The sequence below is a fragment of the Callithrix jacchus genome, chromosome 20 (assembly GCF_049354715.1).
Source record: "Callithrix jacchus isolate 240 chromosome 20, calJac240_pri, whole genome shotgun sequence".
Lineage (NCBI taxonomy): Eukaryota > Metazoa > Chordata > Mammalia > Primates > Cebidae > Callithrix > Callithrix jacchus.
The window spans coordinates 43,137,425-43,161,757 of NC_133521.1; the positions used below are offsets into that span (position 1 = coordinate 43,137,425).

Here is a 24,333-nt window from a genome sequence, read left to right on the forward strand (position 1 = left end):
CTTGCCTAGGCTCCAGCTGGATGCCATGGAACATTCCAGAAAAGGCAGAGTCCTGCCCTCAAGGAGGAGGTAGGAGTGCAGCCCTGGGGACACCGCTGCAGTAGAAGCTGCAAGGCCACAGGTAAAGGAAGCCCCACTTGGACAAATGGGCCTCCTGGTGCAGGTGCCTGGAGGGGAGCCCTTGACAGCTGGAGCTGAAGGACACACCCCATGGCAGCCAGAGCTGAGCAGATGCTGCCCTAGCAGGAGGGCACTGGAAGAAGGCATGGAGAGATGGAGGCCCTGTCCCCAGTACCAGGATGCCCAGATGGAGAGGGCAGTTGAGCTGAGCATGGAGGCCCAGGGTCCAGGGCAGTCTCCTGTTGATGGGCTGCTGCTTAGCTGGGGCTTCCACATTGCAGGTGGCCATCACACCAGAGCAGCAGTTCCCAAAGTGGGGTCCCCCTGGGAACTCATTAGGAACGCAGATTCTCAGGCCCCACCCCAGACCTGCTAAATGAGAAACGTTGGGCGGCAGAGCAAGGCTGTGTTCTCCCAAGCCCCGTTGGGGATCCTAGTGCTGCTTCTTTGTTTTGAGATGGAGTTTTGCTCTTGTTGCCCAGGCTGGAATGCAGTGGCACCATTTCAGCTTACCACAATCTGCTTCTTCCTGGGTTTAAGCGATTCTCCTGCCTCAGCCTCCCGAATAACTGGGATTACAGGCGCCTGCCACCACACCCAGCTAATGTTTCTATTTTTAGTAGAGGCGGAGTTTCTCCACGTTGCTCAGGCTGGTTTCAAACTCCTGACTTCAGGTGATCCGCCTGCCTTGGTCTCCCAAAATGCTGGGATTACAGACATGAGCCACCGCACCTGACCCCTGGTGCTTCTCAAAGCGTGAGGCCCCCTGTGCTGCAGGAGGGATTAAGTCACTTCGGGTTCAGGGAGCCTGGGGCCCCCTCATGCTGCTGCTAATCCTCCATCCAAGGCCAGAGGGGAGATGTGTTCCTTCACCTTCAGCAAGGAGGTGCCCAGCCTCCTGCCCCGGAGAAACCGTGCCACCTGCCCACAGGCCTGGGTGGAGGAAGCAGTGCCCTCCACACTCTCAGGAGTATTAACTGCTTTCACTCCCACCACCCTGTGCCCAGGGCCTGGGCAGGGACTGAGGCTTTCTGTCAGCTGCTGCCTGTGGTGCCTGGCTCATACCCTCTGCTTACACAGTGGCCTCTGATGCCACCTGCACTCACCCAGAAAGATGGCATCAGGGCAGAATCAGGAGGCAGGCGGAATCTATCTAGAACAACTACCCTGCCAACCCCAAATGCCCTCCCAGGCACCGTCTGTGTCTCCACATGCGTCCGGGAGTTGTAGGTGTCAGGCATCTGGCTCTTCCCATGAGTGTAAGAGTCTGTGTCCCTCCTGGGAGGCTATAAGTCTAGTCTGCTTAAGGGAACGTTCTCCTCGGAAAGGGCTTTGGAGCCGGGAGGGCAGGAATTGGGAAGCCACCGGCTGCCCCTCCACAGGGCCCCCACCTGCCCATACAGCTCCTCTGTGCAAATTAGAAGGTGCCCCTTACTTCAGGCAGACCCATCCCATGCCCAGGTGCTTGTTGAAGAAGTACAGTGAGCATTGGGTTTCAGCTCCCTGTTGCCATTTCCTCCAGGAGCTCTCGTACAGTGAACAATCTGGGCAACTATCCATGGCAGCCCTGTTCCCTGGGCTCCTGTTGGCTCCCATCACCATCCCATTGGCTGCTAGGGGCTTAGAGCACAAACCACCCAGCTGCCCTTTCACCCCAGAGAGGCCAGGGCATCCATTTTCACGCTCTGCTGGGTTTCCTTTGCCTATGTGCTTAGTGGAGGGGTGGCTGTGGTCTGTTAATTCATGCCAAGGTCTCGCTGAGACGTAGGGGAGTCCAGGGGCTCATTGAGCCCAGTCTGCCCGTCCTGCAGATGAGTATACTGAGGCCCTGCAAGTTCATGTGGCCTTGGGCAAGTCGCTGTGAAGACCCGTTTCTCCTTCCCGGTGGCTTTCCCTTTTTGGTCTTGAGCACTTGTTTTGCGCAAGGCTGAACAAGCATTCACCCCTCCCTCACAGAGGAGGCTGCTGACGGCCAGGGAAGCTGAGCTATTCCCCCAGCTCATACAGTGAGTGGGTGGCCTGCTTGGAGCTCAGTCCAGGCTCCTGGCTCCTCCCAGCAGCTTCTCAAAGAGTTTCTGCCAGAAAGCAAACCCTGTTCCCTGGGATCCCGTCCTCCCGGTGGGGTGCGTGACCCCCCCAGGGCTCAGCAGTGCACATACCTTCACCCAGCGCCAGGCCTCCGACTAGCAAGGACATACTGTCCTTTGGGGATGCCGGCTCCCGGCCCACATCCCTTGACCAGATAAACACTCCCTGTAGACACTCCAGCCTGAAATACCAAGTGTGTTCAAGGTCAAACGGGCTGGCCTGGGGAAGGGCCTTGAGTCCCTGATCCTTCCAGCAGCCGTTCTCAGCCATCGCTGCACCTTAGAACCACCCGGGTGAAGACATACTGGTGCCTGGGCCCCTTCCCTAGAGATTCTGATGCAGCTGCTCAGGGGTAGTGTCCAGCTTGGTATTGTATTTTATTTTTATTTATTTATTTATTTTGAGACCGAGTTTCACTCTTGTTGCTCAGGCTGGAGTGCAGTGACGTGATCTCAGCTCACTGCAACCTCCGCCTCCCAGGTTAAAGTGATTCTCCTGCCTCAGCCTCCCGAGTCGCTGAGATTAGAGGTGCGCACCACCATGCCCAGCTAATCTGTCTCTTTAGTAGAGACAGGGTTTCGCCATGTCGGCCAGGCTGGTCTCGACCTCCTGAGCTCATGATCTGCCCGCATTAGCCTCCCAAAGTGCTGGGATTATAGGCATGAGCCACCACGCCCAGCCCAGCCTGGTATTAAACTCCCCAGATGGTCCTGTCCATCGGGGGTGACCACCAGGCCCTACCCTCAACAGAGGGACACTGGAAGACTCAGCCTCAGAAACCGCATTATCTTGCTCATCTGCTGGACAATGGGAAGAAAGCGCTTGGTAAATTGCAAGGTCATTTGTGGAAAGCCAAGCACTTTGTTTCAGAAGAAAACTGGCAAGCAGAAAGTGAGGGTCTTCACTTGTCAAGAGTTTGGGTGAATGAGGCCTCAACTGTTCCACGCTGGGCAGGAGCTGGCAGTGACCTCTCATTGCCTGAGCTAATGTCACTTCTAAGGCCTGGAGAGATGGGGGGTGTGGGAGTCCAGGGCAAAGCACCCACGGGCAGGCGCGGTCCTGCGGTCCCGAACCTTAGGAGGATGTTCACAGCCACGTAACCAGGGACATCCAAGGAGGAGCTGAGGAAGCTGGGGTGGGGGTGAGGAGAGTCTGCTGGGGCAGTTCACACCCAGGGGACCGTGAGAGTGGTCTGCAAATAAGAGCGTGAGGTCTGATGACAGATGGGAACGGGATTGGCCCGTGGGGTGAAAGTTAGGGAGATTTCAGCACAACACAGGAAGCAGTTGTAACCAAGCAGTCACAGGCTGACAGCAGCCAGCCTGGTGGGAAGGAGTGAGCTTCAGTGTGGGAAGAGACTCAGAGAGCCTCTCTGCCCACACTCTTAGGGGGCAGCTGCTTCGGGCAAGCCCTGAGCCGGACACAGTGGAAGAGGTTCCCAAAGGGTCTTTGCCCTGTGGTGGATGGGCTCACCCTGGGTTTCTCAACCTTGGGACTACTGATATGGGGTTGGCTGCTCCCTTGGTGTGGGGGCTGTTCTGTCCGCTGCAGGGCGTTTAGAAGTATCAGCAGCACTGTGACCCCCAGTTGTGTCAATCAAAAATGTCTGCAGACACTGGTTGCTAACTACGCCCTGGGGTACAAAGCCCCCCTCTTCTTTGAGAACCACTGGTTTGGAACAAAGGGTCTCTACCTTGGCTGCACATTGGAACCCCCCAGGGAGCTTTAGAAAATACCAGTGCCTGGGTCCGTGCCCAGAGGTGTGATGTCATTGGTCTGGGTGAAGGCCCAGGCAAGGGGTGGGTGTGGTTTAAAAGCACCCAGGTGGTTCTAATCTGTTGCGAGGGGTTGGAGACCCCCTGGTGTACATGGTTGTTTCTCAAACTTGACTCGTGTAAGAATCACCTGGATAGTGGCTCAAATGAAAAGTCCCCCATTTAATTAGGATCACCTGGAATTCTCAGGCTCCTCAGCAGGCTGGGAAAGCCATAATCCCGGTGCTGAGAGGCCTCCACAGCCAGCCTCTCTGGACCTCCTGCAGCTCCCCTCTTCCATCCCAGGGGCTGGGCCTCCTCCTCTCCTCCCCACCGCTCCCCTCCCCTTGGACCTTCTCCCAGCCCTCACCCGGCCCTGGCTCCTGAGAGCAGCAGGCAGCCCTGCCCCTCCTTCCTGCTCTCCTCCCAGCCCGTGGCTCTCAGCACAGCTTGATTTAGTAGGCGGTGGAGGAGAAAGGCAGCTTGAAGAGTCACTTAGAGGCTCGGTGCTCACAGTACTTATCTGGAAAGCAGAGGCCAGCGGCCCCGGGGAGTGGGACTGAGGCTGAGCACACCTCCCCACTGGGGCAGGGAGGCTGTGCTCTGCAGAGCTGTGGGCACCAGAGCTACACACACCCTCTGCCCCCAGTGCCCAGTCTCGGGTCTGCCCCCCCTGCCAGGCAAGCAGAGGGTGTGTGTGTGGCGGGGGCCTGGCGGGAGGGGTGTCTCCCTGCGGTCGACTCCTGTAGGATGGACTCAGCTCCTTAAAGCCCAAGTCAGGGACAGAGACCCCTGGCTTAGAAGAGATGTGAGGTCGGCTGGTAGGGAGGTGTCCTGTGGCCGCCACCTGGCTTTTGTGGGGCAGGAGGGGGCCCTCCACCCTCCCTACCCTCAGCCTTTTGGTTGTTTGCCTGCCCTCCTCTCCCGGTGCCTGTTCTCCTCCTCCCCCTCCTCCCTGATGAAAAATACAAAAGAAAAATGCGCCAGTGCCCAGGTCTGGGGAGCCCCAGCCCGGGGGATGGAGAAATGAAAAGCGGCCCCAATTAGAGGCTTTGGTTCTGCAAACTTGATGCTCGGCACTTGAACTGTCACGGCGGAGCCTTAATTAGCAGCGGCGGGGGAGAGGTCAGGAACAACTCAGCAGTCTTGACAAGCGCGTTATCAAGTGCAGGGGAGCGGGGGCTGCCCGGGGAGCGCGGGCGGGGGAGGGCGGCGGGAGGCGGGAGGCGGCGCCGGCCGGGCGGGGGACGAGGTGGCGGCTGCGAGGCGGCCACGGCTGGCGGTGCGTGAAGCCGGGGGCGCGGGGCCGGGGGCGGCGTGAGCGGCTGCGGGGTCCCCAGGCACCCCGGCCCCTCCCCGGGCTCCGCGCCGCGGGCAGGGCGCATCGCGCAGGGACGCCCGGCGGCTCCATCCCGTCTCCCCCGCCCCCTCCGGGCCGCCCTCGGCCGCCTCGTGACGCCCCTCCTGCTCTCCGCCGCCGCTGCGGGCCATGCCGGGCAGCCCCTCCTAGAGTCCCCGGGTCCCGCGGCCGGGGGCGGGGGGCAGGATGCTGGGCATGAAGACCTGGTCGTCTCTGCCGCAGAACCTCAGTAAGTGCCGGGCTCACCGCCCCGTGGACCGGAGGGGGGGGTCCGGGGTGGAACTTTCCAGGGCGTGCCACCCACCCCCGGGGCTGGGACCCGGCCCCGCACTCACCCGGCCTCGCCCTCCAGCCCCGTCACCTGCAGGCCACGCACGTGCTCCCCAGCGCCGCCTCCTCAGGCTGTCAACTCAAAAGCCATGGGTTGGTTTCCTCAAGTAGAAAAGCCTCGACTGCCGCTGTCTGGCGGCGCCCGGGTGGCCTCTAGGCCTGTGTGGGAGAGCGGCTGCCCTCAGAGCCTGTGTGGGATGTGGCCAGTGGGCACCGCCTTGCTGACCCGCGAGGCTCTGTCTTAGCCTGGCTATGTGGCCCCAGGAGGTGGGTGGCAACCTGGGCAGGGCCCCTTGTGCCTGCAGGGACCTGGGAGGCGGGAAATGGGGCTTTGTATGTGGACTTTGCACCCTCTTGCTGGCACAGGTGGGCCTGGGGTGGGCTGTGGGTCTAGAACTCTCAACCTGCCCCTCCCCAAACTGCCCAATCATCCCCCTTCCTGGGCCCCATCAGCTCCCTTGGGAAGAGAACTCCTGGCATCAAGCCCTCATATCACTGGCACAGTTGGGCAGTGAGAGGGTCAGAGTCACAGAGCCTGTTCAGAGTGGGTAACACTGTGAGTCCCATCAGAGAGAGGGTGAGCGGGACTCTGAGGTGCCGGGCAGTGCCGCAAAGGTGAAGATGTGAAGCTGGCAGCGGACCACTGAGGTCCTGTGGCTGAGGGGCAGCCAGAGCGAGGAATAGAGAGGAGGCTTCAATGAATATGACTCTGGCTACCAAGGTCCCTTCATGGTGGCTCCAGTGACAGAATGGGCAAGGACACTGGCCTCAGGACTGTTGCTTCCCATCCTGACCTTTGGGCACCTTACCTGTAGGCCTTTCTTCCAGGTGAGTCAGGCCAGCAGCTGGGGGAGGACGCCATCCCCCATGCCTGGCCCCTCCCGGCTGCCGCGCCCGCCTGCCCGCCCCTCCTCTCTCTGTGTGCACCTCTCTGCCTGTTTGAACGGCAGCTTTTAAAGCTTTTTGCCTTTTGAAAACTCAGGGGGAGAAAGAGTCATTTGTGGAGAGGTCGAGAACGGTTGATGATTATAGTCCAGTGGGTAGAAAGAGCTTAAAACAAATCCCTGTCCATCAGATGTCGGCTTAAGCGGTTTCCAGTGCTCTCCTGGGGGGCCGGAGTGGGGGGCAGCCGCTTAGAGAAAAGGGGAGGCTTTTTTTCCTTGAAGCTAAGTGAACCTGCAAAACTCTCTTCATATTTGGGTGTTTGATCACTGCTCCCCTCTGCCTGGCTTCCTCTGATCGCCCTTCCTCCTGGTGCCCGGCTGGTGGAGGAGGGCCTCAGCCGCCCCAGAAGGCCCCTCGCCAGCTGTGTGACCTTGGCCTGGTCATGCGGTGTCTGGGAGTCTCTGTTTTCCCCAGGGGTGATGGTCACGCGGGTTGCACAGGGAACTCAAAAAGCCTTGGGAATGCGCCACCGTCTCCCAGGCGGAGGGCGTACCTGGCCTGCAGGTTGTGGTGGTTAGATTCCGTGCCGTTCCCCCTCTGCCACCCCGGCTCCCCTGTCCAGGTGCAGAGGTGACTTGCGTGGAGCTGGAAGGGGCCTCACTTTGTTTCCGAAGCCCAGCTAGTGGAGTCAGGAGGATACCAGCTGGAGAGGCCTGTGTTAAGTGCTGGGTGGTTGCCGGACGGGACCTTTTACAGATAGAATGGGGCCTCCTGTGTCCTTTCCCTGTGGTCGCGCCTCGGTCCTCATGATAGCATCAGGGGGAAGGCAATGGCTTCGTGCCCTCTTGTTTTTGCAAGTGAGGAAACGGTGCTCGTCTTTGAGGGTCACACAACTAGTGAGGTGCAAAGGGAAGAGGCTGGGGGAAGCCTGGGCAGTGCCACTCAGGGTCACACCTCCAACTAGCCATCTGTGGCCATTGGCACCTCTTCCTTCAGCTCCAGAAAGATCCAGTCACTTGGATATCCAGGAGTCTGGGACGGGCCCTGGTTCCTGGGAGCATGCAGCAGTTGGGTGGGCAGTCTGGGCTCCTCTGTGGGCTGCCCCCCACCCTCCTGGAGCTCATGCCTCCCCAGCTTTCCTGCCAGCTGAATCTCGTGCCTCTTCTGTGTCATGCCCTGGCCCTCCACATCTCCGCTTGGTGCCTGGGCTGTAAGGGAAGCCTGTAATAGAACCATGAAGAGTGCCAGGCTTGGGCTCCCATCCGGGTTCTTCTTCATTCCTGCTGTGTGACTTGGGGCAAGTGACCTCACCTCTCTGTGCCGCATTCTCCCATTCGTGCCGTGCGGACCGCAGTATCGCCCTGCTAGGGAAAGTGCATCAGTACAGTTCATGATCTTACACTATCAGTGTCATGAATGTCAGCTGCTATTTTTTCTTCCATCCGGAAGTCCCTTCCTGCTTCCCCATATCTCAAAGCCTAGCTTCAATGCCACCTCCTCCAAGAAGCCTTTCAGATTCTGCCCAGCCATAAGTCATCTCTCCTGCCTCCTCATGGTCTGTGTTGTTTTTCTCAGTAGAATTTTGTAGCTGTTTTTTCTCCGTCAGATAGACATTCCTCGAGAGAAGATCCTTTACATTCTCATCTCAGAATCTTCCGAGCTGCTGAGTATGCAGTAGGTGCCCAATAAGTGTTTGTCAGATGAATAGAGAATAACCATTTTTCTGGCCAGACCAATGAGTGGTTCCACTTCCCAGATACTCGGTGAGAACTTTGCTCTAATGTTAGTGGAGTCACATACGAAGTCAGTCTGTACTTAGGGATGCCTTAAAATTGTTTGCAGGTCCCGTGGGTGGATGAGCTCATTGGCAGGACTGTGGACCCAGCCTAGGAGCTTCAGCTTTCCTCTGGGGCCCAGAGGGCAGGTTCACATCTCACTGACAGCAGGAGGCCAGCTGTGGGAATGTGAGAACACGGACACTTTGGTGGAACACGTAGTCAGTGTTGGAAGGACACGGGTGGATCATCCCCAAAGCCAGGTCAGAGTAACCCGGCTGCCTGCCAGCTGACCCGCTCTTCAAGGGCCCAGGCGCTGGTAGCCAGCCTCTCACTGTGCTTTGAAATTAAGGGCTGGGCTGGGCATGTTGGCTGACGCCTGTAATCCCAGCACTTTGGGAGGGATCACGAAGTCAAGAGTTCAAGACCAGCCTGGCCAAGATGGTGAAACCCCATCTTTACTTAATAATACAAAAAAAATTAGCCAGGCATGGTAGCAGACACCTGTAATCCCAGCTACTTGGGAGGCTGAGGCAGGAGAATTGTTAGAACCTGGGAGGCGGAGGTTGTAATGAGCTGAGATCGCACCACTGCACTCCAGCCTGGGCAACTCCATCTTTAAAAAAAAAAAGAAGAAGAAGAGGCCAGGCAGGAAGCAGGGCAGGGTGGGCCGTAGACTGGCCCCGGGTCCTGGCCTCCAGCAGCCGGGTGAGTGTGCAGGCCGCTGCTGGATGGTGTAGACACCCATGTCTTCACCCTTGCCTGGCCGAGCCACTGGGAGCGAGGGTCCGGAGCCAGCCAGTCTGGGTTTGCTGCCTGCTGCTGCCTCTTACTGGCCGTGTGCAAGACACTTAGCCTCTCTGTGCCTCAGTTTCCTCATCTATAAAAGCAGAAATAAGGTGGCAACTGTCTTGTTCTAGTCAGCTATTGCTGTGTAACAAGCTACCCCAAGACATGGGCATAAAATAAGAATGAACGTTTTGTTTGCTCGTGAAACTGGGGGTGCAGGTAACAGCTCTCTTGGGGGTCTGGTGGCTGTAGTGAGATGGGAGCTGGGTTAGGGGTCATCTTACCGATTCTGTACTTGTGCCTGGTGTCTGGGCTGGGAAGACTCAAATGAGTGGGGTGAGAATGCTGGGTTGGTCTCACCCCCCAAATCTCTCAACCTGGTGACTTTAGCTGGACATCTTACGTGGCTCCCAGAACCACTGTCCCAAGAGAGGCCCACAGAAGCTGTGTGGCCTTTCCTGACCCAGCCGCATGGGTCACGTGGCATCACTTCTACGGAGGCAGTCACCAAAGCCCGTGCGGAGATACCCCGTCCGATTGGGAGGAGTGTCAAAGAATTTCTGGTTGCTCTCAGGAGTCTCACTCACCTGCTCGGGGTGTTGGAGTGAATGGTTGATTCATGTGAACCATGGTCACAACACAGGGAGTACTTACTGAGTGTCGGCGCTTCTCTGAGCTGGGACCTGAGGCAGGGTCCGAATCGGAAGCTACACAGAGGGGACGGAAGAGAACGCGGGGTGGGGAGTCAGTGGGTGCAGACTCACTTTCTCGTGCCAGGGAGGGCTCCTTCTCTGCCCATCCCTCACTGTGTTACTGGAGGGACCCCCTGGCCTCCTCCTGAGAGCCATGGCCCACCTTGAACCTCTTGACAGAGGTCCTGATGGGAGATTGATTCTCACCTGTCGGGTCTCAGCTGTTTCTGTGCTTGGGGTTCCTTGGACCACAAGAAGGTGGGAAAGCCCAGGAGGAACAGGAAATATTCCAGAACCTTGGGCAAGGTATGAAGCTTCTCAGGGCCTCAGCCTCCCTAACTCCTTGAAGGGCTGGACCAGCTTCTCCTAGGGCCCTTCTTCCCCCTCCCCCCCCCCTTTTTTTTTAGACAGAGTCTTACTGAAACCCAGGCTGGAGTGCAGTGGCACAATCTCAGCTCTGCAGCCTCCACTTCCCAGGTTTGGGTGATTCTCCTGCCTCAGCCTCCTGAGTAGCTGGGAATTCAGGCGTGCGCCACCACACCCAGCCTTGTAGGGCCCTTCTGAGCCTGTGCCACCTAGAAGCGTCATCTTGGAGAGCTTTGGGAGAGGGAGGGCCGTCTCCCTCCCCTTCCTGTCTGGAGCCGCACAAAACAGATGTTGGCAAGAGTGGCTGTCTCTCCCGATCTACTGATGTCTGAGTATGAGCTGGAAGAATGGCTAATCTTAGTGTGCTGGTGGTGTTGACCAGCTGCACTGCGCTGAATAGGGCCACCCCCAAAATTCACATCCACTGGGAACCTCGGAATGTGACCTTATGTGAAACTAGTTTATTTGCAGGTGTAATTAACTAAGCCTCTTGAGCTTAAAATTATCCTGTATTAAAGTCGGCCTGAGGCCGGGCGCGGTGGCTCATGCCTGTAATCCCTGCACTTTGGGAGGCTCAGGTGGGTGGATCACCTGAGGTCAGGAGTTCAAGACCAGCTTGGCCAACACGGCTAAACCCCATCTCTACTAAAATACAAAAAATTAGCTGGGGATGGTGGCAGATGCCTGTAATCCCAGCTACTTGGGAGGTCGAGGCAGGAGAATCACTTGAACCTGGGAGACGGAGGTTGCAGTGAGCCGAGATCTGGCCGTCGCACTCCAGCCTGAGCAACAAAACAAAAGCGTGACTGAAATTCAATGACAAGGGCCCTTATGAGAGAAGAGGAGAGAACACAGACAGAGGCAGCTGTGCGAAAAAGGAGGCAGAGATGGGAGCGGAGCAGCCATAAGCCAGGAGGTGCTGGCGCCCACTGGCTGCTGGAAGGGGCAGGAAGGACCCTCCTGAAGAGCCTCTGTGGCTTCTGGGACTGTGAGAAAACGCATTTCTTTGTTTTCAGTCATCCATTTGGTGGCCATTTGTTCAGGCAGTGCTAGGACACAGGCATTGCCTTTTCCCCACCTTACATATTTTTAAAATGAGCGATGCTTAAAAATACCGTCTAATGCTTCTTATGGACTCTGAGGCCCCCAGTACTGTGGGGCAGCCAAGAGGATGCAGACCTGGCTTCAGGGACCTGGGTCCTGCCGCTTCCTGAGGCTGGGAAGTCCCTTTCTCTCTCTGATACCCTGTTCAGGTGAGAGCAATCAGCCGGACTGACTGGAGAAAGGTGGTTCTCCTGTCCAAAATGCACCTTGTGAAAATCCAGCCCTTTCCCCAGAAGCAGTCCAAGCGAGTCACCTAACCACAGATAGGGACACCAAGAGTGGGAGGGGAGCCAGGGACCTTGGCCCATCAGAGTCCCCAGCCAGGCACAGGTACCCTGGGACCCCCGTCCTCACTGCGATTCCCAGAAGCGGCAACGGAGGGTGCGCTCACCCCAGGCCTGAGAGGCCACCCCTCCTCTGCCCCAAGGCACCCCCTGGGATATGCTCGCTCTGTGGGTGAGGGCGAGGCTCCAGGGTGTGGGAGCCACATCCACGTTCTGCTTTTCATCACCTCCTACCCCTCTACAAAGTCAGCAGCTGGAGCCGGCTGGGCGGTTCATGCTGTGCCCACGACACTCAGAACTTGCTGGGACTAAGAGGTGCCTGAATCCTCGGTTGACATGAGAGGGGACCTGGGGCCAGCCGTGGGGGGAGGTCTTCCCACCGACTTGGAGTGCCTCTGTGGGGCTCGGCACCCCTTGGCAATCCAGCTATAGCCAGACCAAGCTTGGCACACCACCGGGCAGAGCTGGGACTCAGGCCTGGAAAGTCAGGGCCTGCCTGAGGCCCTGGACACAGAGCTGGGATCTGCATCTCTTTCCCGAGTAACAGGGCCAGTCGGGGTCCCCTTCATGCCCGGCCACTGCGCCAGGGATGCTCCGTGTGCAGTTTCTTGGGTACCCTTGTTGGGGTTCTAAACGCCTCTCGCTGGCAACCTGCATCTGACGGGGCCACAGTCCTTTCCGGGTAGCAGAGTGATTGCTTCGTGCCTCAAGGGAGCTGGAGTCTGGCAGGGTTGTGTGGGTGCCCCAGGAAGGGGCTGTGCCTTGCGGGGCTCCTCCACAGGCGTGAGTGGGCAGGCAGGGCCTGCAGCCATTGAGCTGCCCAGGGAGCCAGCCCCTGTCCCTGGCCGCTTGCTTTCGCCCCACAGCTGCTGTGGTGGAGAAATGCTATGACCCCGTCAGTGTTTAATGAGTGGCGGTTAAAACAGTGGAACCCTGGCAGTTTGGTAGCTGCTTTAGGAGGAAGCAGAGAGCCCCGACAGAACCTAAAAAAAAATAAAAAGATAAAACCCAGTGAATTTTTAATAGTGATTATCTCTTGACACACAGCGCATTGCCATCTGGCAGACACGCACCCACTGAAGCTTGGTACCGGCAGGGAGGGGGACGCTGGGGGCATCTGCTGCCAGCCCAGAGCAGGAGCTGTTAGCATTCCCTCCATGGACGGCTCCACGGCATGTCTGTGAGCCCAGCCACGTCGGAGGTACACGGCTCAGTCCTCCCCCATCTGCCCTGGGCACTGTCAGCCTGACGCCTGCCCAGAGATACCCGTTCCCTGCTGACCTGAGGAAGAAGCTGGGCTCTCAGCATTGCTGATGGGGGCAGGTCCCCAGCCCCAGGGGTGGCTGGTTGCAGGGATCTGCCGGTGCCAGGCCACCTTATTTCATTTGAGGATTTCTTAGCTCCAAGCTCATTTAGTCACAGTTTAAGGTGAAAATTGTCATGTTGGTTGCATGGTACCATATGCCAGGCTCAAAGGCCTTTCAACCCATATGTATTTGATTTTCTTTCTTTGTTATTTGTTGAGACAAGGTCTCACTCCGTCACCCAGGCTGGAGTGCAGGGGTGCAGTCATGGCTCACTGTACCTCCACCTCCCTTTCTCAGGTGATCCTCCTGCCTCAGTGTCCCAGAAGAGCTGGGGCTACAGGCACCACCATGCCCAGCTCATTTTTTTGTAGACACAGAGTCTCACTATGTTGCCCAGTCTGGTCTCGAACTTGGGCTTAAGCAGTCCGCCCTGCTGCCGAAGTGCTAGGATTACTTGGAGCCCCTGTGCCAAGCCTGTTTACTTCTTCATTTACTTGTTTTGATAGTCTCACTCTGTGGCCAGGGTGAAGTGCAGTGGTGTGACCATAGCTCCCTGCAGCCTTGACCTCCTGGGCTCCAGTGGTCTCCCTGCCTCAGCCTCCCAGACAGCTGGGACTACAGACACACACCATTGTGCCCGGCAAAGCCCACATTTGTTAAGTGCCCATTTGTGGCTGGCTGGAGCCTGTGGTGGCCCCTGATGGGAGAAACCTGACGAGTGTTCACACCGCAACGCCGTTGAGGTTTCAGGCCAGTTACTTCTCTGTCCTGGGAGCTGTCCTGTGCTTTGTAGGTTGACCTTGTCCTCTGCCACGAGATGCCCAGTGTGACAAGCAGACAACTGCCCAGGCACTGCCAGGTGTCTCTTGGGAGACTGGGGAGCATGCAAAATGTCCCCTTTGAGAAATCCTTAAGGTGCACATCTGTTTCTGGGGCTGCCGTGACAAACGGCCATAAGCCGGGTAGCCTGAAACCATAGGAATGTATTCTTTTTTTTGTTTTTCTGGCTTTAAATATAAATTTATTCATTCTGCAAACACTTATAAGGGTATATTATGTACCAGGCAGTAGGGTTACAAAAATGAATAGGAGGAGGTGCGCGTCAGTGATTTCCACAACTGTGAGAGAGTGGTTTTATTATGCATGCACACGTACAGACAATTCCACGAGGACACACCAGGAGTCTAAACTCAATGTACGCACAGGGCTGCCCTCTGGAGGCCCTGGGGGAGGATCCTTCCTGCCTCTTCCCGGCTCTGGTGGCTCCTGGCATTCCTTGGCTTATGGCTACATCGCTGTGGTCCTGCTTCCTCCTCCAACCCCTTCTGTCTGAGTGTGCACCTCTATGTGCTATTCTGTGTCCTAATGTCCTTCTTGGAAGGACAGCTCACTGGACTTAGGGCCCACCTTCCCGTGTCGCCTCCTCCTACCTAATGGTATCTGCAGGGACTCTGTGTCCAGCTAAGGCCGTGTTCACAGGGTGGCCATGTGTTACGGGAGGCATGCACAGCCCCGCACAACCCCAAGTTCAGCAGCAGCTCAGGGCCCAGTCTGGCCTCCCCCTGTTGGAGCCCAAGGCCTGTCTTGGTCTGACCCTGCTGCTCTGTGCGCTGCTGTCTGCTTCTGCTGCCAGGAAACGACTTTAAACAGCCTGAAGGCAAAGGACGAGGTCTGGGAAGCTGTCATCGTTACATGGATCCAGGCGAGATGACTTTGGCACCTCTGGTGGGGAGCAGGGTGCTGCAGGGTGACGGGGGCAAGGTGGGGCTATGGCTCCTCCCAGGTTCCCCGAAGCCCCTGCCATGCTGTGTCTTCTCTGGCTGAGACTTGCTCTGTGTGTGTCTGCAGAGAGCTTTCCACCGCAGCTTTCGGCTTCTCTCCACGTGGGCACAGGCGAAGGGGGCTAAGCCTTTCAGGGCCAGGGTGTGACCTCGGCACCAAGATGCCAGGAGCGGGGCACAGGGGAGGCCTCTCAGGGAGGACCTCTGAATAGAGATGAGCAGGAAGCAGGAGGGCGGTGCAGAAAGCACAGCCTGTTCGTTGGTCACCGACGGCACCATTTGCTGTCCTCGTCACTGAGACAGCTTTGAGTAAAAAGTGTAGGTCCCCGCCTGGGGAGCTTGTTTCAGGCAATAAACAGGAAAAGTGATGAGCTGAAAGGTGCAAAGTGCTGTTGAAACCAAGTTAGCCCAGGGGAAGGGCTGAGAACTACGGACGGGGTGGGCAGGCTGCAGGATTCAGAGCGGGGGGTGTGCAGGCTGCAGGATTCAGAGCAGGGGTGGGCAGGTTGCAGGATTCAGAGCAGGGGTGGGCAGGCTGCAGGATTCAGAGCGGGGGGTGTGCAGGCTGCAGGATTCAGAGCAGGGGTGGGCAGGCTGCAGGATTCAGAGCCGGGGGTGGGCAGGCTGCAGGATTCAGAGCAGGGGTGGGCAGGCTGCAGGATTCAGAGCTGGGGTGGGCAGGCTGCAGGATTCAGAGCAGGGGTGGGCAGGCTGCAGGATTCAGAGCAGGGGTGGGCAGGCTGCAGGATTCAGAGCAGGGGTGGGCAGGCTGCAGGATTCAGAGCTGGGGTGGGCAGGCTGCAGGATTCAGAGCGGGGGGTGGGCAGGCTGCAGGATTCAGAGCGGGGGGTGGGAGTCCGGGGCTGCCAGATCAAAGCATCACACATTGAGGGGCTTAAAACCACAGATGTTTGTTCTGTCTCAGTTCAGGAGGCTGGAAGTGTGAAATCCGGCCGCGGGCTCCCTCCCTGCCTCTGCTGGCTCCTCCTGGCTACTGTGGTCCTTGGCTTGTGGCTCCATCTCCCTGTTCTGTCTTCATGTGGCCTTTGCTGCTCGTCCCCTCTTCGTATAAGGCCACGTATCATGGGATTGAGGGCCCACACAGATAATTCAGGGCCACCTCATTGCAGGAGCCTTCACTCAGTCTCATCCGCAAAGAGCCTTTTTCCAAAGAAGTCACACAGATTCCCAGGGCCGAACGTGGTCCTGTCTTTTGTTGGGGGGTCACCCTTCAGCCAGACAGGAGGATAGTGGAGACCTCTCTGGGAAGGCTGTGGTGGGGAGCAGGGAGCTGCAGGGGCGGGTCTGTCTGGAACACTCTCCCAGGCGTTAGTGTGACCAGACCCAATTCAAAAATGAGCTGGAGCTGGGAAAGTGCTGATGTCTGGGAAACAGCTCCGGGGGGCAAGGCCTGGCGGGGGGGCGGGCAAAGCCAGGGGTTGGGGGGCAAGGCCGGGGGTGGGGGGACAAGGCCCTGGGGGAGCAAGGTGGGGGGGGCAAGGCCCGGGGACAGCAGTCCTGAAACCAGCAGGGCAGGCAGGGTGTGACATAGGAAGGTTCCCAGCAGAGGACAGACATGTGCCCATGCCTCTTCTGATGGGTCCTTTCCCGCCACATGGAGGATGGGGCCTGAAGGCTGAGGCAGAAGCAGGGACACCAGTGAGCTGGCTCCTGTACCCATCCAGGTGAGAGGTGCTGGGCCAGGCCAGGGACCTGGGTGTGGGTTTGGTCTCTCCATGCGGGGAGAGCCCGCGTCTGGAGCAGCCTCCACCCTGCCCGCCTTGCCCACCCTGCCTGCCCGCCTTGCCCACCCTGCCTGCCGTGCTCGGATGGGCTCCTGATTGCCTTGTCTTTCCCCCAAGCAGCCTGTCCTGCCCTCCACCCTCCTTCCCATCCTGCCACGCTGGCAGCTGCTATTCCTGGGAGCTGGAGGAGAACAGCTGGAGGTGCATGAAGGGAGCTGGGAGGGGGACCTCAGGCCACAGGGGGATGCCAGAGGGGCCAGGCCAGCCCAGGCGGGGAATCACATTTCATTTCCCTTTCTGTGGCATTTCCCACAATTAAACGTGAGTGCCTGTGCCCAGAGCCTGACCCAGCATTGGGGAAAGTGCTTCCCTGGGGCACGTCCATCCCCTTCACCCTCTCTCCTCCCCCAGCCCCCCTCGATCTTGCCACCCCCCCTTTCTCTTCCCCCTTCTTTCCTTTGTTTCCTCTTCCTCCCTCTCTTCTCCTCTGCCCCCTCCCCTCCCTGTTTACCCCCCCCCCACCTTCCCCTTCTGGACAAGCTCTCCTTGGAGCCTCCAGCACCCCTGGAGGGGGGAGCCTGGGGAAGGAAGAAGCCCAGCAGCCCTAGTGCCAGTTTCTGAAATGAATGTTGCTTTTAATACTCCATCCTTCAATCCTTATCTTCTCTAATTTATTGGACGGACCCTGTGGCGCTGACAGATTCGTGGCCGGGACCTTGGCGTCTGAATCTCAGTGTAATCTGCCCCTCGACGCTGTTCTGCAGCCTTCTCCACTTTATCTCCTGATGCAGTCCGGGCGACCCCATGTCCCCCAAGCACCGCTAATGTGGCCCAGGGACGATCAATTGTGCCTTGCTGTAACACTTCCCGATGGATTAATTGGCCCCACTGTGACGGGCGGTCCCCGCTGGCCCCCTTCTCTTCCTGCCCCTTGGGACAGGGTCCCAACTTTCCCATCTCCTTCCTTCCCCTTCTCCCTGCCACCAGCAGGCCAGACCCCACCCCATCCGCTGAAAACCAGGGGCAGCAGGGGAGGGGCAGTCTGTAGAGGAGTGCAAGTGTAGACAAGCACGTTGCTGAATCTGTCATCAGTGCTGGGGGCCCTCGGGGCTGCCTGTACCTGGGTGGGGCAGGACATCACCAGCCTGTGGGCCACACGCTGGGGTGGGATGCAGGCGGAGGGCGGTGTTTGTCCTCTTAGAGGCCCCTGGTGTCCTGAAGCAGGTGAGGGCAGGCTCTGTCCCTCCCGCCTGGCCACACTGAGGTGGAGACCGTCTTCTGCCTGGAGCCTGTAATTGTGCTGAGGAGTGATGATTTATCGTAACGCTGGCTCCGGCCTTCAGGAGCTGGATTATTTGTAGCATGCTCAGTACAGTCTGCAGTGCTCGGGCAATTCTGGGCCTGTAAATCTAGTGGCAGGGCCTCTGTCTGGGGGTTGAGGTCTGAGATTTCTCAGGCCAGGGGCCCTCTCCAGAGGGAGCTGGGGCATCTTGCTTATACTGGGAAGAAAGAGAAGGCAGGAGCCGTGGGACCGTTCCTTCTAATTGCTTTTCTTCTTCTTTTAATTACAGAAACAGGGTTTCCCTATGTTGCCCAGGTTGGTCTCAAACTCTTGGGCTCAAGTGATGCCTCCACCTCAGCCTCCCTCAGTGCCAGGATTGCAGGTGTGAGCCGTCGCACCCAGCTCCTCAGTGCCAGGATTACGGGTGTGAGCCATCACACCCAGCTCCTCCTTTGTCGTTATTCTTATTGCGACACGGCTGTCTCTGTCACCCGAGCTGGAGTGCACTGGCACCGTCTTGGCTCACTGCAACCACTGCTCCCCGGCTAAGATGATTCTCCCACCTCAGCCTCCCCAGCAGCTGGGATTACAGTTGCACACAACCACGCCCAGCTAATTTTTAGAATTTTTTGTAGAGACGGGATTTTGCCGTGTTGCCCAGGCTGGTCTCCAACTGCTGAGCTCAAGTGATCCTCCTGCGTTGGTCTCCCGGAGTGTTGGATTATAGGCACGAGCTACCGTGTCTTACCTTTTGTTGAGGCCTTCGGGCTCCTAAAAACACGGTGGGCTCCTGGAGGCCCGGGGTGGTGCTCAGTGGAATCAGGTAGGAGTTCCTCTGGCAGCCTGGCAGCACCAGCACCTGCCAAGGCTGGGGTGACATTCATGCATGGCGAGGTGTCTCATCCCCCCACACACATGCATATGACAGTCCCAAATAAGGCATGCAGTGCACAAACCTGGACCGCACGTTCTGCTTTAAACTCCGCGTGTCTCGGCTTCGTGGTGGGTTCTGCCCTTGCCTTTTGTTCCCCGGGTGACCAGCCATTTTTGGTTCGTTGTATCCCATCCCCCTTGTCCCTTTGCACATGCTATTCCCACTATCTGGAATGCTGTTCCTGGCTGACCAGCGTGTTTATGTGGTTCTTTTTTTTTTTTTTTCAGATAGGGTCACTGTGTCCAGGCTGCAGCGCAGTGCCATGATCACAGCTCAGTGGCCCTTTCCACTGCAGCCCCCTAGTAGCTGGGACTACAGATATGCACCACCAGGCCTGACAGATTTTTTTGTTCTTAGTAGATGCAAGGTTTTACCATGTTGCCCAGCTGGTCTTGAACTCCTGGGCTCTGGTGAGCCTCTCACCTTGGCCTTCCAGAGTGTTAAGGCAGCGGGTGTGAGCCACCATGTGCCTGGCATTAAATGTGGTTCCTTTTGTTCAGCCGGGGTCTTGCTTTGTTGCCCAGCCTGGAGTGCAGTGGTGCAATCTCAGCTCAGTGCAGCGTCCACCTCCCAGGTTCAAGGGATTGAACCCACCTCAGTCTCCCAAGTAGCTGGGATAATACCAGGCGCACCCCCATGCCTGGCTCCTTTTTGCATTTTTAGTAGAAACAGGATTTCACCATTTTGGTCAGGCTGGTCACTTGGTCCACCTGCCCTGGCTCCCAAAGTGCTGGGAGGCATGTGTGGCTCTTGGTCCCTGTGCAGCTTCCTGCTGAGTTGGAGCTGACCCGGAGGGACTGGGGGGCCCCTTGGCGCAGCAGCCTGTCCCTGGTGCCCGGAACTTGTATATATGGGAGCTGCTCAGTGAAGACTGTTGTGTTGAAGGTCCATGTCATGACTAGTCAAACCTGAAACCCCAGCTGCTTCCTCTGTGTGCTGCCCACACAGGGGGGTGCCCCCAGCCACGGACAGACATGCCCATAGCCTCCTGGCACTACCCACACCCCTCAGCTTCTTCCTCGGGAATGCTGTGAGTCCCTCCTGCCTCCTGGGCTCTCTGTGGTCACTTTCCAGGTGCGGAGGAAGGTCTTAGAGTGTTTTTTTTAAACAGTATTATTGAGATGAAGTTCTCATGTCACGTTTACCCTTTTCTTCCTTTTTTTTTTTTTTGTCACTCCATCACTCAGGCTGGAGTGCAGTGTAATGGCTCGATCTCGGCTCACTGCAACCTCTACCTCCCGAGTTCAAGCGATTCTCCTGCCTCAGCCTTCTGAGTAGCTGGGATTACAGGAGCGCACCACCACACCTGGCTAATTTTTTGTATTCTTAGTAGAGACGGGGTTTCGCAATGTCAGTCAGGCTGGTCTAGAACTCCTGACCTTGTGATTCACCTGCCTCGGCCTCTCGAAGTGCTGGGATTACAGGCGTGAGCCATTGTGCCCAGCCCACCCTTTTCAAGTGTACAGGCCCATGTCGTTTAGTCACTATACCCTCATTAACGTTCCTGTCACCCCAGAAAGAATTCCCCTCCCCACTAGCGGTCACTCCCCACTTCTCATTTCTGTGCCCCAGCCTCAGATGTCCACTCCTCTGCTTTCTGTCTGTGGAGCTCCCCGTTTCAGAGAAACAGACTCCCACACCGTGTGGCCTTTTGTGGCCAGCTGCTTCCATCAAGCATGCATTTTCGTGGTTCATCCGTGCAGCAGTGTGCCTCAGTGCTTCCTGCCTTCCTGTGGCTGAGTAATATTCCGTGGCATGGGGCTGGGCGCGGTGGCTCAGGCCTGTCATCTCAGTACCTTGGGAGGCTGAGGCGGGCGGATCACTTGAGACCCGGAGTTCAAGACCAGCCTGGCCAACACAGGGAAACCCCCATCTCTACTAAAAATACAAAAGTTAGTCAGGCGTAGTTGTTGGTGCCTGTAATCCCAGCTACTTGGGAGGCTGAGGCAGGAGGATAGCTTGAAACCAGGAGACAGAGGTTGCAGCGAGCTGAGATCATGCCACTGCACTGCAGCCTGGGTAACAGAGTGAGACTCTATCTAAAAAAAAAAAAAAATTCCATGGCACGGACAGATCAGTGTGTCCTTTCCTCAGTTGGTGGCCATTTGAGCCAGTTCTGCCATTTGGGTATCGAGAATGACGCTGGCATGAACGTTCTTGTGTACGTTTTTTTTTTTTTTTTTGAGATGGAATCTAGCTCTGTCACCCAGGCTGGAGTGCAGTAGCATTATCTCAGCTCACTGTAACCTCCACCTCCCGGGTTCAAGCGATTAGCCTGCCTCAGCCTGCCAAGTAGTTGGGATTGCACCAGCATGCCTGCTCGGCTTTTTATTATTTATTTATTTATTGGTATTTTTAGCAGAGAGAGTTTTGCCATGTTGGCCAGGCTGGTCTCAAACTCTGACCTCAAGTGATCCACCTGCCTCAGCCTCCCTCCTGTTGTTATCCCAAAGTTATCCCAAAGTGCTGGGATTACAGGCATGTGCCACTGTGCCCAGCCAGTTTTTGTATTTTTAGTAGAGATGGGGTCTCTCCACGTTGACCGGGCTGGTCTCGAACTCCTGATCTCAGGTGATCTACCTGCTCTGGCCTACCAAAGAGCTGGGATTACAGGTGTGAACCCCCGCTCCCAGCTTGCATGCTATGTTTTTGATTCACTGAGTATTGAGGTTTTGGCTTACCGTCCGTTCTCTGTGCAGGGGACCTCCTGTGGATGCTGGGGACACTGAGTGCAGCGAGGGGCTGGCTGTGGATGTCACATTGCTGTGGGGGAGTGAACATTTTCTGGGCGTCACTGTGTGTTAGGTGCTAGCCCGAACCCTTCACAGAAGCTCAAGCAGCTCTCCCGCGGGACTGTCATCACTCCCAGTACAGAGTGGGGAAACTGAGGCCTGGGACCAGTGGCTTATAGTTCTGCAGCATCCGGATTTGTTTTCTCCTCGAAGCTCTCCATGTCTGGTTTTCAGATTCCAGATCCAAGGACCCAAAACTCAGAGGCCCTGGGTGCTTGAGGCCACACAGCAGTCACGAGGCGTGACAGGAGATGTTTCCCTGGCATTGCCCATGTTTCTGGACAGTTCCATCACTTGGTTGAAATCACTAAACTCTCAAAACATCCTGAATGTCCTGTTCCCATTTAACAGATGTTGAAACTGAGGCATGAAGAGGTGCAGTAAGGAGCCAGGGCCATCAGCCTCAAGGGTCCCAGCCAGGAGCCGGACTCAGGCGGTTGGCTTCAGAATCTACAGCGTGACCCTGACATTGCCTCACTTGCATGAGAAGCAGATGTCTGGATGGGGATGGGGGGAAATTCTGGGGCCCCACTGGGCAAGTCCCCACTGGGACTGTCAATTTTCCTAGGTGACATCTTCTGCGTCTCACTTGCTTCCTGGCCATGCGGTGGGGCACATTCAGGGCCTCCGTGAGCCTCTACTCCCCTCCACCTGTTCCCAGGTCCCCAGGGAGCTCTGCCACAACCTCCACTCCACCCTGCTCCAGAGCCCACTTGGGCCTCGACACTCCTGTGACTGCTAATGGGACAGTCTTTCTTTGTCCTGGGAGGCCCAATGGGGTCCCTGCCGTCCTCAGCCACCCAGAGCAAATCACACAGCCCATCAGATTCTGTTCCTCTAAGTGGTGTCCAATTGCCGTCCTGCGAGATGGAGCAGGAACAACCCACCAGGGGTGTCACCTTCCCAGCAGGTGCAGCGGGTGGCAGGGTGGCCGGGCCCCTGGGAAGAGTGGGGCCAGATTGGGTGGCTGGTGCTGTTGGTCAGCTCAAGGACCCGCATCCCCACTGGCTGATTTTTCTGACATCCCAGTGCCCCCTCTCTGAAGTTGCGACCTGAGGCTCAGAGACCTCCGCTCACCTCCCAGCACTCCTGAAATAATACTCCAGCGCAGCTGGGCTCCACGCTGAGTGAGCACCTGAGCATGGGCGGGGCCCCCAGGGAGCAGCGCGTGTGAAACCACAGGGCCCCACCCCCTCCCGGAACAGCATGTGCTGCCTTTGCTCTGATTTCAGTTTAATTTTTTAACCTGCGCTTGCTCCCTCTCTGGGCCGTTTGGTTTCGGGGTTTCCCCAGCCTGCCCTGACACCTCTTCCTGGGGCAGCCACGCCTTGCTCCTTTCCCCACCCGCTCCATCCCAGAGCAGCTGAGGTCAGAGCCGGACTTCCCAGCTTTACACCCAGCCTTGGTGCACGGCATAGCCACTCTGTGCCTCAGTTTCTTTCTCTGTAAAATGGAGATAAAAGACACCTCCCTTTTTGAAAAATTTCCTGAGATAAACCATGTAAAGTGCTTAGTACAGTCAGTTGTTTTTGTCATGAGAGAGGCTTGTACCAGGCTCCCAAGGGACGAGACAGTGGTTAACTCTGGGTGGGGACAGATGGGCTTAGGAAGGGTTTTGAGGGGTGGATAGGAGTTTTCTGGAAGGCAATGGTAGGGAGAGAAGGGCAATCCACATAAGAGGAACCTTGCCAGGGAGTTGAAGGTAGTTCTTTGTGGATGGCTCCTCTTCCATCTGGGTGGGGAGTTGATTGAGATGCTTTTGCTTGGCTGGAATCTTCTGTCCTGTGTGTGTGCCAGGGTTTGGGCAATTGATGTCCATTTGCTGGAAGCACTCGGCATGGTCAGTTTCCAGGAGCTGGCGTGCGCAGGTGGAGCCAGCAGACCCTTTTGACCTTGGGTGTCGCTCATTCTGCCACCAGAGCAAGTGCCTTAGGAGGACTCTACCCAGCACTTTGGGAGACGTGGCGAGAAGTATGGAAAGGTGAGAGAAGATGGTCCTGTGAGACCACATTTTGGGGTCCAGAGATGTTACTTGTGATGTGCCCAAAAGGTCACACAGCACGGAAGTGGCAGAGCTGGGGTGCAGAGCAGCCCTCAACCCGGCATCCACACTCTCAGCTGCCTGCGGGCCACAGAGGCCGGCTCCTCGAGGCCCCGGGGGCAGGGTGGCCTAAGCCCTCAGTGGCTCTACCCCCTTTGCAGGTGGGGCCATCTGGCATCAGCATTCAGCCTTTGGATTTCATGTCCCCACCCGTAAAGGGAGCTGCTGTTGTGGAAGACGCACCTTGTCATGTTTGTTCTGGGCTCAGGCGGCTGCAGGAGGGAGGCCTTGGCACGATGCTCAGTGTGTCCACATAATGCCTGGTACCGTCAGCTGGAGAAGAGCCATGGACAGTGGGAGACTGTCAGTGAGGGTCCAGCTCCCGGACCCTCCAGAACATGCTGGCGCCCACTGCTGCTGGGGGTATCCGGGTGGGTGCCCAGTCCTGCCAGGCAAGAGAACACACTTGTGTGCCTGGAGGCCCTGGAGGAGGGCATGGGTGAGTTGAGCTGCCCTGCAAGTGGATTAGAAAGGCCCTACTTGGCTCCAGAGCAGGGGCCCAGTCAGGCGGTCTGGATTCAAACCCCCAGCCCATCCCTGACAGCTCGTGCAACCTGGAGCAAGTCCCTCCGCCTCCCCGTGACTCAGTGTCTTCCCTCTCTGAAATGCTGGTAACAATCGTCCTTACCTGGGGCCTGATGGGAAAATGCATGTGAGTGATGTAGTGGGCCCCCCATCTCAGTACCCACCTCTGTTTCGAAGCTTGTGTGTACAGATCGGGCACCCCCGTCTGAAAATCCAACATCCAAGGTGCTCCAAAATACAAAAGCAACCCCGGGCACAGTAGCTCACGCCTGTAATCCCAGCACTTTGGGAGGCTGAGCTCAGGAGTTTGAGACCAGCC

General features: G+C 57.3%; 1 protein-coding gene across 8 annotated transcripts in view; it reads left to right on the forward strand.

Moving 5' to 3' along the window:
- The window catches only part of GSE1 (Gse1 coiled-coil protein), a 511,815-nt gene that overhangs the window by 294,979 nt on the left and 192,503 nt on the right, over positions 1-24,333 (forward strand). Inside the window, exon 1 of one of the 8 annotated variants that reach the window (XM_078357912.1) lies at positions 5,205-5,551. The exons of 6 other annotated variants lie outside the window; for them this stretch is intronic. In XM_078357912.1, the coding sequence (XP_078214038.1) occupies positions 5,509-5,551 (43 nt within the window). In that variant the 5' untranslated portion in view covers positions 5,205-5,508. Of the gene's footprint in view, positions 1-5,204; positions 5,552-6,174; positions 6,481-24,333 lie in introns of those variants that run through there. One more of the 8 variants, XM_078357915.1, reaches the window with a different exon arrangement.